Raw genomic sequence first — 15,014 nt, forward strand, 5'->3', positions numbered from 1 at the left:
CAAAGCAAATTCCCAGTGTATACCTCTTACACCTAGCAATAAACACAACTCTGATTCATCTTCTGATTCTGATACAGTACAGGCCATAACTGTTAGGTAACTAAATAATGCAACACCAGGTCTCAATGACCTCATGGTAATACTAAAGAGAATCAGCTAAAGGCCTATAATAATAAGGTTAAATATGAAAACTGCTACTACTGGGATATTTACACATAGCCTTTAATAAAAAAAAATAAAAAAAAGCATAATGTTTGTCGATATGACATCACCCATAACATCTGGGCTTCAGCTATTAAAGCATAATCAATCCCTAGGAATGACTCCCACGCAGCCCGCATCAGCACCGCAGTGAGTGACGCTGCTGCTGCTGCTGATGTTTCTGTGGCGCACACACTAAATTTGGGTGGCGCACAATGCACCAAAAACCCCCCGAAACGGAGAATCCCAGGATATCCCACCCCCCACCCACCACTCGACACGGAATAGCCCTCCTCCTCCCCTCAGTCCTCCTCCCCTCCTCCTCTTGTTTTACCTCCGCCTCTTCTCTCTCTCTCTCACTATCAGCCCCATTCCTCCTCCTCCTCCTCCTCCTCCTCCTCCTCCTCCTCTCCTTCACGTCCCAACTCGGGAGCGCCGCCGATCGGTCGCCAGGATTTTCCCTTCTCGGCCAAAATGGAGGAGGAGGTTTCTCTCGCTTAATGAAGGGAGCAGCGCAGATTGTATGACTGCTTCAATGATCAGGATTTGCTGATCAATAAATATTGCAAAAACCTTTTTTTTTTTGGAGGATAGCTATCGCTGTTTTCCTTCCGCACAAGCTATATACCCAGAGAGCCATGAGCGCAGCAGCAGGAGACGGACTGGATGAGGCTGCGAAGGACGCGGCAGACATAGCGGCGTTTTTCAAATCCGGTAAGTCGAGATAAGGGGCGAGTCTCTGGGAGAGCTACAGTAAAGAGCTGTCGGTGTGATATCACTGGTTTTCTGCACACATTGTAGCCAAAAAATGACCAAAAAAAGCGCACTGACTGAGGGTTTTCATGGTGGAGATGCGTTTACTGCGCGTCGGATGGATGTGCTGGAGAGATGATGCGCACAGCTTGTGGTTATTTACCACATTTTAAGTCCACTGACTTGTCATCTCGCATCCTTTTGATGACAGCCTGTTTCCTGAAATATGTGCGTTTGATTATTAGGCAGTGACCCCCATTTTGGGTTGGACCCAAGTAGGTGTGGATGGTTATATAGCACGACCACATCTCTCTCAGGGCTTTACGAGTATCTCGACGTTACAGGCTGTATCTATCACTGGGTCGAACATTTGGTAATTGATTATCATTCTTCAGAGTCGTGCAGATTGAACAATCTTGTAAACGAGCATGCATCACTCTTAACCCAGGTTCTCTCACATCTGATGCACGGATATAGAGGCTAGGCCATTGGATGCACAGTGTATGGGCAATAGGTTGCACTCAACGCACTGGGCCTGTCTGATATGATGGCATCATGCTAACAAAATATGGATAGGCCTGCCTACCTTATCACTCTGCATCCAAAAACATAAACACCTGGTATATATAGGGGGGCTGCACTGGTGCCTGATGTCAGCTGAATAATAATAACACATGGGGGACTTTTGTCCTACTTTGTTGTGATAGTTCTTGGGCCAAACAGCAAAGGTGTAATTTACTTCAGCATTCTTACTCCAATGATAATAATCATTTACCAAGTATATAGTCACATACTGACTTTGTGGTGTGTATATCCCATTCCTATGCTTTTGCTGTGATATTGGCACATCTTTCTAAGGTGTAGCATAACATGTTTTCCCATCATCATGCTGGTTTATCTTGGCTTTTTTATTCAAACCTTTATAACAAGCATTTTCTAAGTGTGAAAACAGCATGTTTTAGAGCTGAGACTTTTCAACATTATGTATTTAGATTATTGTTTTCTTAGCCAACACCCTCCTGGATATTAAGCCACCATCCAGCCCCCACACTTGTTATAAAATACCTCTTTAACCCAACCTGACACAGGTATTAAGAGACGTTGTTGTAGCTTTTGGAAGGTACATTTTAAAGCAAAAGTCCAAGTGTTTGGAAATATGTCGCCACCATTAGAGAGGGACCACCTCTGATACACACCAGAAGAAGCAGCTGTCTCTCTCTCTCTCTCTCAGCTGTTTCTCTCTGTGACACCTGGTGCCTGGGGGTCTGCTGTTCACTATCTATCGCTGCAGATTGCACACTTGCAGGAACCCACACACACACACACACACACACACTCAGACATCAATTGCACACGTCCACCTAAGTACGTATGAATCAATAAATATAGCCGACATGCTTGCATCCACACATATACTTTATGCTTTTTTAAACAGCCTTTTAAATCACATACATTCTCCTAGAAATTGCCTCTGCCAGTCAGACTGTTAGGAATGTTGTCAAAGTGGATTGTATTCAAATGTTGCAGTCTCTCTTACGGTTGGTTGGATGCCTGCCAATGTATTTTCCTATAGCTGTGTTGTATCAGGCTGGAAAGTTGGCTCACAGTGAAGTTGGGACTGCTTGGATGTTTATGTAGCGGCAAACGCAGTTCATACAGTATTCATGATGGAGACAGAAATAGGTTATGGCCTCAGGAAACTTTTATAAGATACTATTATGAAGAGAAAGCATGGAAACAGTTTCTGGGCTGTTAAAATGGAGAATAGCACTAAATGCAGAGTGAATAGTGTTAAATAGCTGCATGTCTCCAGCTCAGATTAGAGATGATTAGAGCTTTGTTTGATTAATGTGGTATAATTTATTTGTAATAGCACACTAAGATGAATATATTGGATAGATGAACAAAATACAAGTCAATACATGTCAATGAATCCACTCACTTAACCACACTTAATGTGCTTTTAATTGGACAATAATCTAATTTAGCAAACTTTTATATTTCATTTATTCAGTTAATTCAAATATATTATTGATCTCATTCATCATCACACATTGAAAACATTTTATCTGTCATTTATTTCTTACTTTTGCTCTGTTTTAAGTATTATCAATCTGCAATTTATTCAAACATGGTATGATATTTCATTAATTTGTTCATATGTATATTATTTATCCCAGTCTTTCCTATAGCCTCACTGTGAAGGACCAGTAGTAATGGCCACCCCGCTCCCTGTAGCCTCTCCAGCAGGCTCCCTAATTGCTGCCAGCTTGTTGCATGTTGAAATCTTGGCACAGAGCTGCTCATCCTAGTTGATCCCAAGCACTTTATTTCTGGGGCTCTGTGTGTGTGTGAGTGTGTTTTGTTTCGCTGGGGCTCTGGATGCACTTTGGTGCCCTAGTTAGTCAGTGAAGGCTAGAATATGTCAGATTCTTCTACTGAACAAGACCTCAAGTCACTGACTGTCTGTGTGAGCTGCTTTGATCACTGGCTAAGAGTCTCACTTAGCGAGAGACTAACTTACTGACTGGCTGGATAACCGAATGTGAGTTTAGCTGCAAAGCTGGCTGACTGTTTGGATGATTAAACTGAGATTTCCATCAAAGTATCACCTTTCAAAGTCCTAGTTTTTCTTCACCTAAATCAATGCTATTCTCATCGGCCCTTAAAAATTGATGTCCGTCTTTGCTCGATTATTTTCAGTGAGCAGATGGAGCTCCATCTCTGAGTCCCACACTGATGCTGTGGATCACAGCTCAGCTGCTGAGTCACTCTCCCAGGTTGCTCATGCCGTGACTTAAAGTCCAATCCCAAAATATTGCAACTGGTTAAAGATGAGAAATATTAAGCTGCTATCTTTGAACATTTTGAAGACAGAAACTAAAACAAATCTTGGAGCGTGGAAATACAATAACACCCTCTGTCACTATATTTAGCTGTTTATAAATAGCATCATCGGCTGACTGTTAGACCAATAATATCTGATTCTGGTTGATGATAGCATCCCTTTGTTACCTGTTTGGATTGCGGATTTGGGCTTTAATGAAGAATTCTTGAACGTGAGGCATCACAGCCCAATAACATACTGCTGATTACTCTCAGCCCACGCAAGTCAGCAGCATGTCCCCAACTTGAAATATTGGGTAATTTGTTATCAAGGCAAGTAGCTCATAACTAGATGTTTGCCAAATTATGGAACAGTCACGAATTTGAATAAAAATGAGTCTGGAAGTTGTGGTATATTGTTGTCAAATATCTGACAGCAGCACTGACAGCCAGCAACCATGAACCGAGTAAATTAAAGGGGCTTTCTGGAATATTTGGGTGATGTGTTAATATTGTATGTCTGGGTTTGATTCACTGTCTATTAGGGGTGGGAATCACAAGAGACCTCTTGATACAATATTATCACGATACTTAAGTCACGATACAATCTTATTGCGATTTTAAACATATTGCGATGAGATATAATGCGATTTATTACCTTTTTTCAACTGCAAATTATGCAGTTTGTCAACATCTGTTTGATCTAATAAGATACCGTTTTCACTCTGTTCATCTCAAAGTTTTCATTCTCATAATTTGAGATTAGAGTTAGTTAGTTGCCAGTTTTTCCTCGCAAAAATTAAATGGAACTTTGCAGTGTTATTTACCGTTATTCCAGACAAGCTAACATGACATGGTTGGTACCAATCGGGTATGATACCAGTATCTTCACTCTAGCTTTAAGATTGAGTCCGTTACAAGCTCTGAAAGACAGAATAGCGTCCGTCGGATTATGAAAAGTTTGTGACCCGGCCGCCATGATGAAAACAGTTGAGCCAAAAGCAAGCACCGCCCACCAGCCTGGAGCAAACATTCTCATTTTACAGATAAAGAGTACACTAAAATATGTTTCTGAAAACATTTGAGGCGAGAAATAGGCATTACAGTAACAGTCTTGATTCATATTTGATCAGCGCTGCACAGTTTAATCGTTGCGAGTTTCGAGAACAGTGATTTACAGCTGCATTACAGACAGCTCAACTCTGATTGGCTTTGTTTTTGTTGGAACATGATTTTTTTCAGATTATCTGTCTCATGCACTATGTCAGGATAAAGTGACCGTCAAATCATATTTGCTCAAAGTGACCGACTTCAGCTTTAATGTGCAGTACACTTTTGCAATGCAGAGCTATACTGTCTGTTGCTGATCATATCTTCATGCCAGAGCCATTAGCTCCACTTGAACTAAAATCCTGTGGACACCCAAGTGATGCATTACATCAATATATTGGAGCACTATGGACAGAGCCATCTTGGCAAAACCCAAAATAACATTTGTACGCACGATAGTATATTTTTTACAAGGTATTAATTCATAGAAAGTCTCTTGAGTGGTGTGTAATGAAGTTACCGGACCTCTGCAATAGCATTATTGTGCAGAACTGCACTGTGAAACTCAATTGACATAAAAGCAGCCAGATGTACTATATGCTGGAACAAGATTAAATAACTGTCCAAACAACTTGCATACAGCCGTATCCCCAGTCATAACTACGCTGGTCATAAGACAGTGGTCATCAGTCATGGAGTATGGGGCTTAGGGTTGTTGCAAAGATCTACTGTGCAAGTAAACTGTGAAACACACACACACAGTACTGTGTGAAACTGGCTTCTAGTCGACTCATTACTAATGCAGACAAGCTTTCAACTCTACATGTATGAGTGTCTTTGCACTGCAGTCTGCAGCGTTAAATAATAGATTTTTTATACCAGTAGAATAATTGATAGACTGGAGCATAAGTGATTACCTATGCTTTGTCATTTAACTTCTGTTGGAAGTAATCATGAAAGACCTGTATTGCAGGTTGTAAAACCCCTAAGCCTTTTAAAATTTGACTTTAACAGTTGGCCTGAAAGCACAAGCTCAATTTAGACTGACAGCAAATTGAAGCAAAAACAAACAATTAAATAAACACCAATAATGTTGTACTTCTTCATGTATGTTTTATTTATAATAGCTTGTCGTTCAGTGAATCTTGCATTGAGGATAGAAATAAGACATTAGCATTAATAATGGCAGTGTCAGTATCGACAACGCAGTGAGGCATTTCCCTCTGAGCCCAAAGAGAACCCACTGACCTGTGCCAGAGCAGTCTGTAATGAAAGCCAAATCACTGAGCAGTGATTCTTCAATTTCTTCTTGTCATAGTCGATGAAAGCATAATGACCTAATGTTATCCTGCATACTCAAGCAGAAATCTTATATAATCATGTAGATGAGGAAGAGGACTTCAACAGGCCATGCAGTATGCATCTTATAATGTATGGTAGACAGTACTGATAGAGAGAGAGTGGGGAGGGGTGAATGGGAGGGCGAATGTGTACTGAGAGGAAGAGCATAGACAGAGAAGTAAAGTCAAGAAAGTAAATGAAAATATAGAGGGAAAAGAGAGTGAGTTTCAGAAAGAGAGGATATGACATACTTAGAGGGACAAACAAGCCTTCACTCATCAAATTATAGAGCTGAGGCTTGGGTGGAGCACGCCCTGCAAAATGTAGGCTACTCTGCTCTCCATGAGGCTGAAACCTTTCGCTTGCATCCACGGGCAGCCTAATTGGCAGTTGGTCAGAGTTAAAGACTATAAGCTTAGATTGGCATTGCCTGCACTGCTAAATCGCCTCGGCCCGCATGCACAGTCGGCTATCTCACATATTCAACTCAAGGAGAAAGGGAGGACAAGCGTGAAAGACATATAAATCAATATGGTTATTGTAAAAAAAATTACAACATAAATGTTATTATAAAGCAATATCTGCATTAAGCTGCATGTGCCACAACTATCAGGCTGATAAGTTATCAATATGTCTCAATATGACACAAAGAAAACGGATGGCATTGTTTGCATGTGTGAAAAGTTACTCTAAATGAAATGGTTCCAAAATTGTGCAAATCCAACAAAAATAACTAGATGTCATCATGATAATCATGTGCTACGAGTGGTTTGCCTTCAAAATAAGAGTTCTTGCTGCAGGAGCGCCTCGGTAGCCGAGTGGTTACAGCGAGCGTAGGCCATGTAACCGCAACGTTCCGGGTTCAATTCCTGCCTTGGGACCTTTGTTGCATGTCATACTCTCTGTACCCAATTTCTACACTGTCATCTGCCAAATAAAGGCAAAATATAGGGACATAGCAAAAAGGACTGTTGCATACTGTAAATCGTTGTAGCTGTGACCCATGGCACCGCACAGTAAGATGTTTTCATTTAGTAAATAACGGCCATATATAAAATATCTAGGTTTAATCAAACATGAATATTTCAAACCACATTGAATACACAACTCAATCAACATAAGCAATAGCATTTTCTATATCTATATATATGAAAGCCAGTTAACTGTGCTAATAAACAAATCAGGGTTCTGGTGCGGACGTGCCTGAACTTCTCTTACAAAAGAAATCAATGTTGGTCTTAAAATCATGAAATACAAATGGCACATCATGGCTATGGCAGCATACAACAAATTGATTCCATGCCAGTGTACTGTATGTGAGTGAGTTTATATAAAAAGCCTACTGTATGCTCCCAATAAGGACCAGATGTTGGGAAGCTTGCTGCTCTTCTCTTGGTGTTTATTGCAGAGTTTTATGGAGAAGACGATCAAGAAGGAAGCACAGCGAGGCAATTACCTATTTTACAGCCAGACCGTGCTGATCGATTTCATCAGAGACTCTCGACCTTTTCGAGAGACTCGTAATACACTTTACCGACATGTAACCCCCCTCCATCTCACCAAACTATTGATTGTTGTAAAATGTCATGTACATCTATACCAGGGGTCACTTTGAAGACACACAGACAGACAAAGACCAGGGGTTTCTTTTAACACAGAGGAAATGTGCAGACATTTTCCAGTTAGATTGAACTCTAATGAAGCTGGTCAAGTATTTTAGCTTGTCATCCTTTTCTGGACAGTTTGAACTAAATATCAAGATATACCTGAGTTTAATTTGTACAGTATATGCTACATTTATTCTGCATTGTGCATATGCTAAGAGAGATCTTTCCCATAATTTAATGTAAAGCGATAACTAACATACAATTATGCAGGGCCCTTAACTTTATCGCCTAAAACTAACCAAAGTAGTAAAATTGCCACTGTTGATAAAGATATTTTTTTTCCAGCCATCATGTTTGGGATCAGTTGATAACACACAATATACCTGAAAGATATTGGCCGGTAGCCTTATGTCGATAATCAGGAATTCCAATACGTTGGTAATGTGTTTGTAGGATGGGAAATGTAGCCTGTGGGACACCCTCATTACTTCATATACACAACGCACACACATGCACAGAGGTATAAATCACTACATCCCACCCATGTCGCCTGGGGCTCTGGAAGCAGGGAAGAGGGGGATGGAAGAAATGGAGTGAATGAACGAGGGATGGAAGCATAGGAGGATTGCGGGGTCGTAAAAATCGGCTGTGGGCTGGTCTGTGTGTCTCCTGCAAATCCCCCATCTGATAAGAGAGAACCCTCTTGTCAGTCAACTGCAGACTCCCTCTCATTCTATCCTTTTTCATTCCTTTCATCGCCTCCTCCACTCCTCTCCCACACAGCCCTCCATCATTACCTCATACCTTGCCTCTGCTCAGGGCTGTCATATATTCAAATAATGATCTTGTTTTGTAATATCTGCTCTCCTGTTTGCGATTCTCACCGCAGTGAATGCCTTCCTTCTCTTGTGCATTTAGTAAATGAGACGTCCAAACACAGGTTATTCAATTTTGCTCAGTGGTTGTTTTGACATGGATTCTAAAAGGAGAGTGCCAAGTTCACTATCATCCAAAAAAACAAAGCATTTTCACAGTATTATGTCAGTTTTGGGAACCGAAAGAGTTTTTTAGCATTGCTGGAGACCATCAACATATATTAATTCACTTCCTCAACATTTCTCCTCTCTCCTATGTGCCCCTTCAGCAGATGTTTCAGTCCTCCCCGTCTGTCACAGTTCCTCCCCAATCTCCTCTCCCTTTCCCTACAACTTAAACCAAGAAAGCATCTGGATCTGGTATATGAAGTTGTAAGCCGCCCACAATGCTTTGTGCCTCCTTTGAAAAAGCACATTAAAAAAAGCAGCCACGGACTCATGAGGCCATGCCCCCCTGGAGCTCTGAGACACACACAGTTTTTTAAGAACTTCTTAAGTCAAGTGTCAGGATGTGTGTCACTTTTTCATTCATGAAGTCGGCTAGTGAGTGAGCCAGTTCCTCTCCTTGTGTAGACTGAATGTTTTTTCCTGTAGTTTTAGAGTGTTTTGCTATAGATGTTGTGTGACGTTGATAGTTTGTCTATTCATTTCACACATATAAAAAGACAGTAAAATACAATTCACATGAAAGGAATGTAAAAATATGTGTGAGGGTGTGGTAGAAACCTATAATGGCTTATATAAAAACCATACCCAAAGGACATACAATAGGTGAAACTATTAAAGAAAAAAATTACCAGTACATTTTAAAAATTACCGTTTAAAACATTTCACAGAGTATAAAGTACTAGGCGTAAAGTTAAAAAACAACAACAACAACAACAACAACAACAAAGAAGCAGGAATAATTGCCATATTTACAGTTTCTAAGAGTCATCAGTTTTTTCCAAATCAAACGTTTTTTTGTCAGCAGAGCATTTCAAAGTCTCTTTTTATACATAGACGATGACACAGACGAATCCATTAAATGGACAGTTTCATTCCATAAGATAACTCCACGAAATCTGACCACGGGATGTTTTATACAAAGGAAGATGACGATTCTCAGCCTGTCTGGTAATTATGGAATTGAGAGTTGTTAACAAAATAATATCTAAAACAATGAGATAAATATGCATCTTTATATCTCGCGTTAAAGACAAATATACAGGTTTGAAGAATATTGATGTCAAATATAGTCAATAACTGCAAGTGGTGTATTTTGTATAACAGCATCCAAAACAGTTGCCAATCTAATAAACTGTTTCTGTAGCAGCAATAGTTTGTTCCGATAAGTTGGGAAAGTACTTGCCCATACAATGTTACAGTATGTTAAATATGGATAAATTAGACTATAATATAAGGTTAACAGACATTGTGTACAAAACATCTTATTTTTCTCAGGATCTCAAGAGATTTGGTGAAATTATTGCAACCAAAAACAACCTGATTTCTTCAAGAGAGTTTGTCATCTATCAGAATACATAAGAAACATGTTGATAGAACTTCAATAATTTCTTCATTATGAATATGGAGTTTAATTTACTCACTATCATATTTGTCATTTCCTGAAAATAACATGAACTTAGACTTTTTGACATTCAATTACAACTTATTTGTTTGAAACCATATTGAGTACTTGTGATTTAGTTCACTAATGAGAGTTGTCAAATTTCCTTTTGAGGCAAAAAGGTTGGTGTCATCTGCAAAGAGCAATGGGCAATAACTTTCAATATCTCATGCTCAGAAGCACACTTTCTTGCAGATGTCCATCTGCATCCTTGTAACTTCAGACACCAGACCCATGCGCTTCACTGTACTTCTCTGCATTAATGACATGTTTTACTTTTTTTAGCAGACAAGCCAAGGTCTTACTTCAGTCAGTATGAAAACAAAAAAATGGAATAAAGCAGAACATGGACTAAAATCAAAGCACAGCCTGCAGTGTGTTTGCATACATGTGTGAGCTTGTGTGCTGCCTGAGACTGCTTGTCTTCTGTCAACAGCTGTGCTCAGTCTGTCCAACAGGAATTGTGTAGTCTCTCTTTCTCTCACAAACACACACACACACACACACACTGTAACATTCCCTCTTGCTTTGAAGACAGCAGCAGGCTCTGATCCCTGTCGCGTGAACAGTGCCAACCCAGTGCTCCTCTGGCTTAGGAGGGCTAAACTGCTGCTTGGCCTCTCTGGCTTCGGATAAGATAGGTTGAGGATTGAACTTCACATCCCATCCTACTGTACTGGCTACCGTTGACATTGGTAATGTTTTAGGAGAAATACTGCCAATTGTGTTGTACTGTAGTGTTGCTGCTAAATGTTGTTTATTTTGTTGTTTTCTGGCAAAAATGTGTCGCCAATAAAACACTGAATGTTTGCACATCAAAGAAAATACAATTTATTTGATATTTCACACTTCACTACTGTAAGATGAACCCGTGAAACAAAGTTCACATTTATTTTCACTTTGAAGAAACGGGCCCTTAACTGATTTTGACCCCAGGTTTTCAGCTTGCGAAATCATCCTCCCTAGGAAGGAAGTTACAGATTTTATTGTTGTAGTCTGAATAATGTGACGTCATATCCGTTCCGTATCCGTCAACCAAAACAAACTGCAACGAGGAAGTACAAAACAGCGGAAGGTCCACCTTGATATGACTTGAACCCTCACATATTTGGGTTGCTGGACATGTTTTATAAATAATGTCTGACAATGACTGATATAAATTTGACTTCAGGACATCTCTGACTACATACATGCTGAAAATCAAACATTTTACTGTAGTAATTTGGATATTTTTCAAATTAAAAGTCCCCAGAAGTGTATGATTCAACTTTTTCCCATGACCTAGTGTTAAAAAGGTTAACAAAAATAGCAATAAATCGTAATATTAAATCGCAATACTTGTACAATTGCAATACTTAAAAATTGCAATACATATTGAATTGGCACCTAAGTATCATGATAGTATCGAATCAAGAGATAAGTGTATCGTCACAGCCCTACTGTTTTCCACCTATGAATATTACATTCCTCACGTTGACCCTGTGTTGAAACTGCAAGAACAATTATCATGTTTTTATCAGTAGTTAAATAAAATAGAAATCTGAGTTAGTTAGTTAGTTACCCTCACAAGGTAGATTGAGTTCAGATGAGGAGATTTTTGGAGAATGCTTAGTAGTTATTGTCCTTTATTGTACTTTATCACAGCTTGATCTTGATCATGACTACACGGGAAAGCTCCATCACTTGTCTTTGACCCTGTGAGTTCTTTCTGTCACCCAATTTGGTAGAAGATTACTTCTGCCTTCCCTCCTTTAGTAGTATCTAAACATTCACTATAGTTAAATTTGTAACTTCCCTCATGCACTTTTCCTTAGATTCAAACACATCTTGCAAACAACGAATAGACGCCAAACACATGTAAAGCCTCAAAACTTCTGTAAGAGGATGAGCACTCTTCACCGGACCAAACACTTTATCTGTACTACACTGTATGTAACACGAAATGTACAGTGTGTGAACAGGTGCTCTTTGTAATCCTCGTTAGGCAGCAGCATATGCCAACCTGTTCTTTTCAGAACGGCAGCCAGGAGAAGTCAGAGCGAAGAAGCGCTAAGCTGCCCCGGTTCCTCATTCCCTGCCTCTCCTCTCTGTTATCTCGTGCCACTATAGCGTCCTACTGATCAGTGACGCGCACAGAAGGTTCATCAGTCCGCTGCCAGATACAAGATGCATGTCAGTCCATATTTAGAATCCTTTTGAGTCAGGATATAATTAGGGCTGTGTATTGGCAAGAACCTGGCGATATGATACATATCACAATACAAGGTTAACGATTCAATATATTGGGAAATATTGTGATACTGTAAGCAAGGCGATATATTGCATCTATTTTTAGGAAAATGGTCACAGTATAAAGAACACACCATAATAAATAACACATTTATACTGCATTAAAAAAACGAACGCCCAAAACTGCATGTGATTATCATAAAGTGGGCATGTCTGTCAAGGGGAGACTCATGGGTACCCATTGAACCCATTTTCATTCATATATCTTGAGGTCAGAGGTCAAGGGACCCCTTTGAAAATGGCCTTACCAGTTTTTCCTTGCCAAAATATAGCGTAACTTTGGAGAGCTATTTAGCCTCCTTCGCAACATGCATTTATGGCATGGTTACCAGTTGGTACCAATGGATTCCTTAGGATTCTACGTATTTTTAAAAGTTTAATTAAAAACCGATACAGCGTTTTGGAGAATCGATACAGTTTCACAAAACATAATGTCGCGATGCTCATGTGTATCAATATTTTCTTACACCCCTAGATATAATTATTATTTATCTTCAGGGTTAATGTCATTTGCACACAACACTTCTCATATCAGTTCTCTATTTCAAGAAAAAGAAAGTCATAATGCCTTACTTATTTATGTAGGAATTCAGCTGAAAAGAAGATTTGAGTTGTGAATGCTGTGGATTAGCAGAACGTCCGCAATGAGTCAGTCGTCATTAATTAATCAATCCTGAATTGATTGTGATGCCGAAACTGACGTCACTGATCCCAGCACTGCAGCTCAGGCAGGATCCAGTTTTGCCTCTAATGTTGCAGGCTTAGACTCCTAAGCAGCAGACACACCGCTCTGCTTTTTCACAGCGCTGGTTGAATATTCTTAACATTTCATCTCCCTGAAGATGATTCCTCAGGCATTAGAGATACAGATATCTACTGTACTTGGTGTCTTTAAATGATTCATCCGCTTATCGGCTGGTGTGCCGAGAGTCATGCACGAGTCTGTTTGTGTTTATCTGATGGTGTGTGTGTGTGTGTGTGTGTGAGAGCAGAAGGTAAAGAAGATAAAGAGCACAAGCACCTATAGTCTCGACATTTTGAATGTACAGTACAGCATGCAATATATGTGCATTTTTACATGTATGTGAGTGAATATTAACACTATGTGTGTGTGTGTTTGTGTGTGCATCTGCGTGCATCATGTCAAATGGTGTTTAATCTCAGTGAGGGACTATCCAGATACTCCGATCAAAGAGCTGCTCCACAATTGCTCACTCTCTTATGTGTACTCTGTAATCACAAACTTCTGACACTAAAACGTGGTGAAGGTTGTGGTACTGCTCTAGTAGGTCACAGGGAAGTCTTTTTACTCTTTATTTCCTCTTTTAAACTTCCTTCCTCTATTTTTCTTTGTGTCTCTTTTTAGATTGCTCTCTTCCAAAATGTGACTCCAAACTGGATGGCCCAGGTCAAACCTCAGGTAAGTTTGATTCTCACACAGTCATGGGGAACCAATCAGGAATCTCCTTCCAGAGCAGGACGTATGCACATGATCTGTTTATTGCCCGTGCTAAACATCCCTGTTTGTGTGTCTTGTCGGTCATGTCGGGGATTGATTAGGAAAGGGGTTGCACTTAATTTTATTTGTCCAGTGTCCAAATAGAATTTCAGTTGAATTTGGGAACCAAGGATTTTCATGTTAAGGGAAGCTTAACAGAAGAGGAGAGAAATGCTCTCCAGTTCACCAGTGTCACTCACATACTGTATGTATTTATGTGAGTTAGAGGGAGACTGAGCTGAAACATGAAGAACACCATGTACCATGCCCACTTTAAGTAAAATAGCGTGTTCCATCAAAGCTCTACTGCGTTGAATCCCATTAGACTCAAGCTCTTCTGTGGCATCAGCTAGCAACCATGACCTTGTGGGTTCAAATCCCTAATACCCCCTAGGACCTACATACTAAAAATACACCAAGTCACTCTCTCCAGGGTGAGATGTTTTGGGGTATAAACAGGGCAGTTAAGTGGCCCTTATGCACAAATGAATGTGGGCCTGGTTCCCTGGCCATAGATTATTCAGTTTACAGCTGAAGTAGGCGAGATGGAGCAAATATGATTCAAAAAAAGTTATTTTTATAAAACGGAGGAAAACAAGCAGTAAGAGCAGATCTGAGGTCTGCTGTCTATGAGAGCCGGCTGTCAATCACTCGCAAACTCCGACAAAACGGTCAAACTAGGCAGCGCTGATCAAATATGAATCAATATTATGTTACGTTAACGCCTATTTTGCGACTCAAATGTTTTCAGAATCATCTTGTAGTGCACGGTTTAGCTGTAAAATGAGAAAGCTTGTGACGCGGCCGCCATTGTAAAATCTGATGAAGGAACGTCAAGTTCCGGTCACATGACCGGAGCATGGCCAATAGGAACGCTCTCTCAATGAAATGACCTGTGATTGGTCAAAGTCTCCCGTCACGGGCTAGATTATTTAAAGCCTGAAAACAGAGCCATGATGAGGTGC

General features: G+C 40.1%; 1 protein-coding gene across 4 annotated transcripts in view; it reads left to right on the top strand.

The window, feature by feature from the left end:
• The first annotated feature begins 612 nt into the window (after window positions 1–612).
• triob (trio Rho guanine nucleotide exchange factor b) overlaps window positions 613–15,014 on the top strand; it is a 128,180-nt gene continuing 113,778 nt past the window's right edge. For 3 of the 4 annotated variants that reach the window (XM_037784432.1, XM_037784433.1, XM_037784434.1), the window contains exons 1-2: window positions 616–915; window positions 13,918–13,971. In XM_037784432.1, coding sequence (XP_037640360.1) covers window positions 840–915; window positions 13,918–13,971 — 130 coding nt within the window. In that variant the 5' untranslated portion in view covers window positions 616–839. Of the gene's footprint in view, window positions 916–13,917; window positions 13,972–15,014 lie in introns of all 4 variants that reach the window. The other variant, XM_037784436.1, reaches the window with a different exon arrangement.

Source organism: Sebastes umbrosus, chromosome 11 (genome assembly GCF_015220745.1).
Source record: "Sebastes umbrosus isolate fSebUmb1 chromosome 11, fSebUmb1.pri, whole genome shotgun sequence".
NCBI classification, from domain to species: domain Eukaryota; kingdom Metazoa; phylum Chordata; class Actinopteri; order Perciformes; family Sebastidae; genus Sebastes; species Sebastes umbrosus.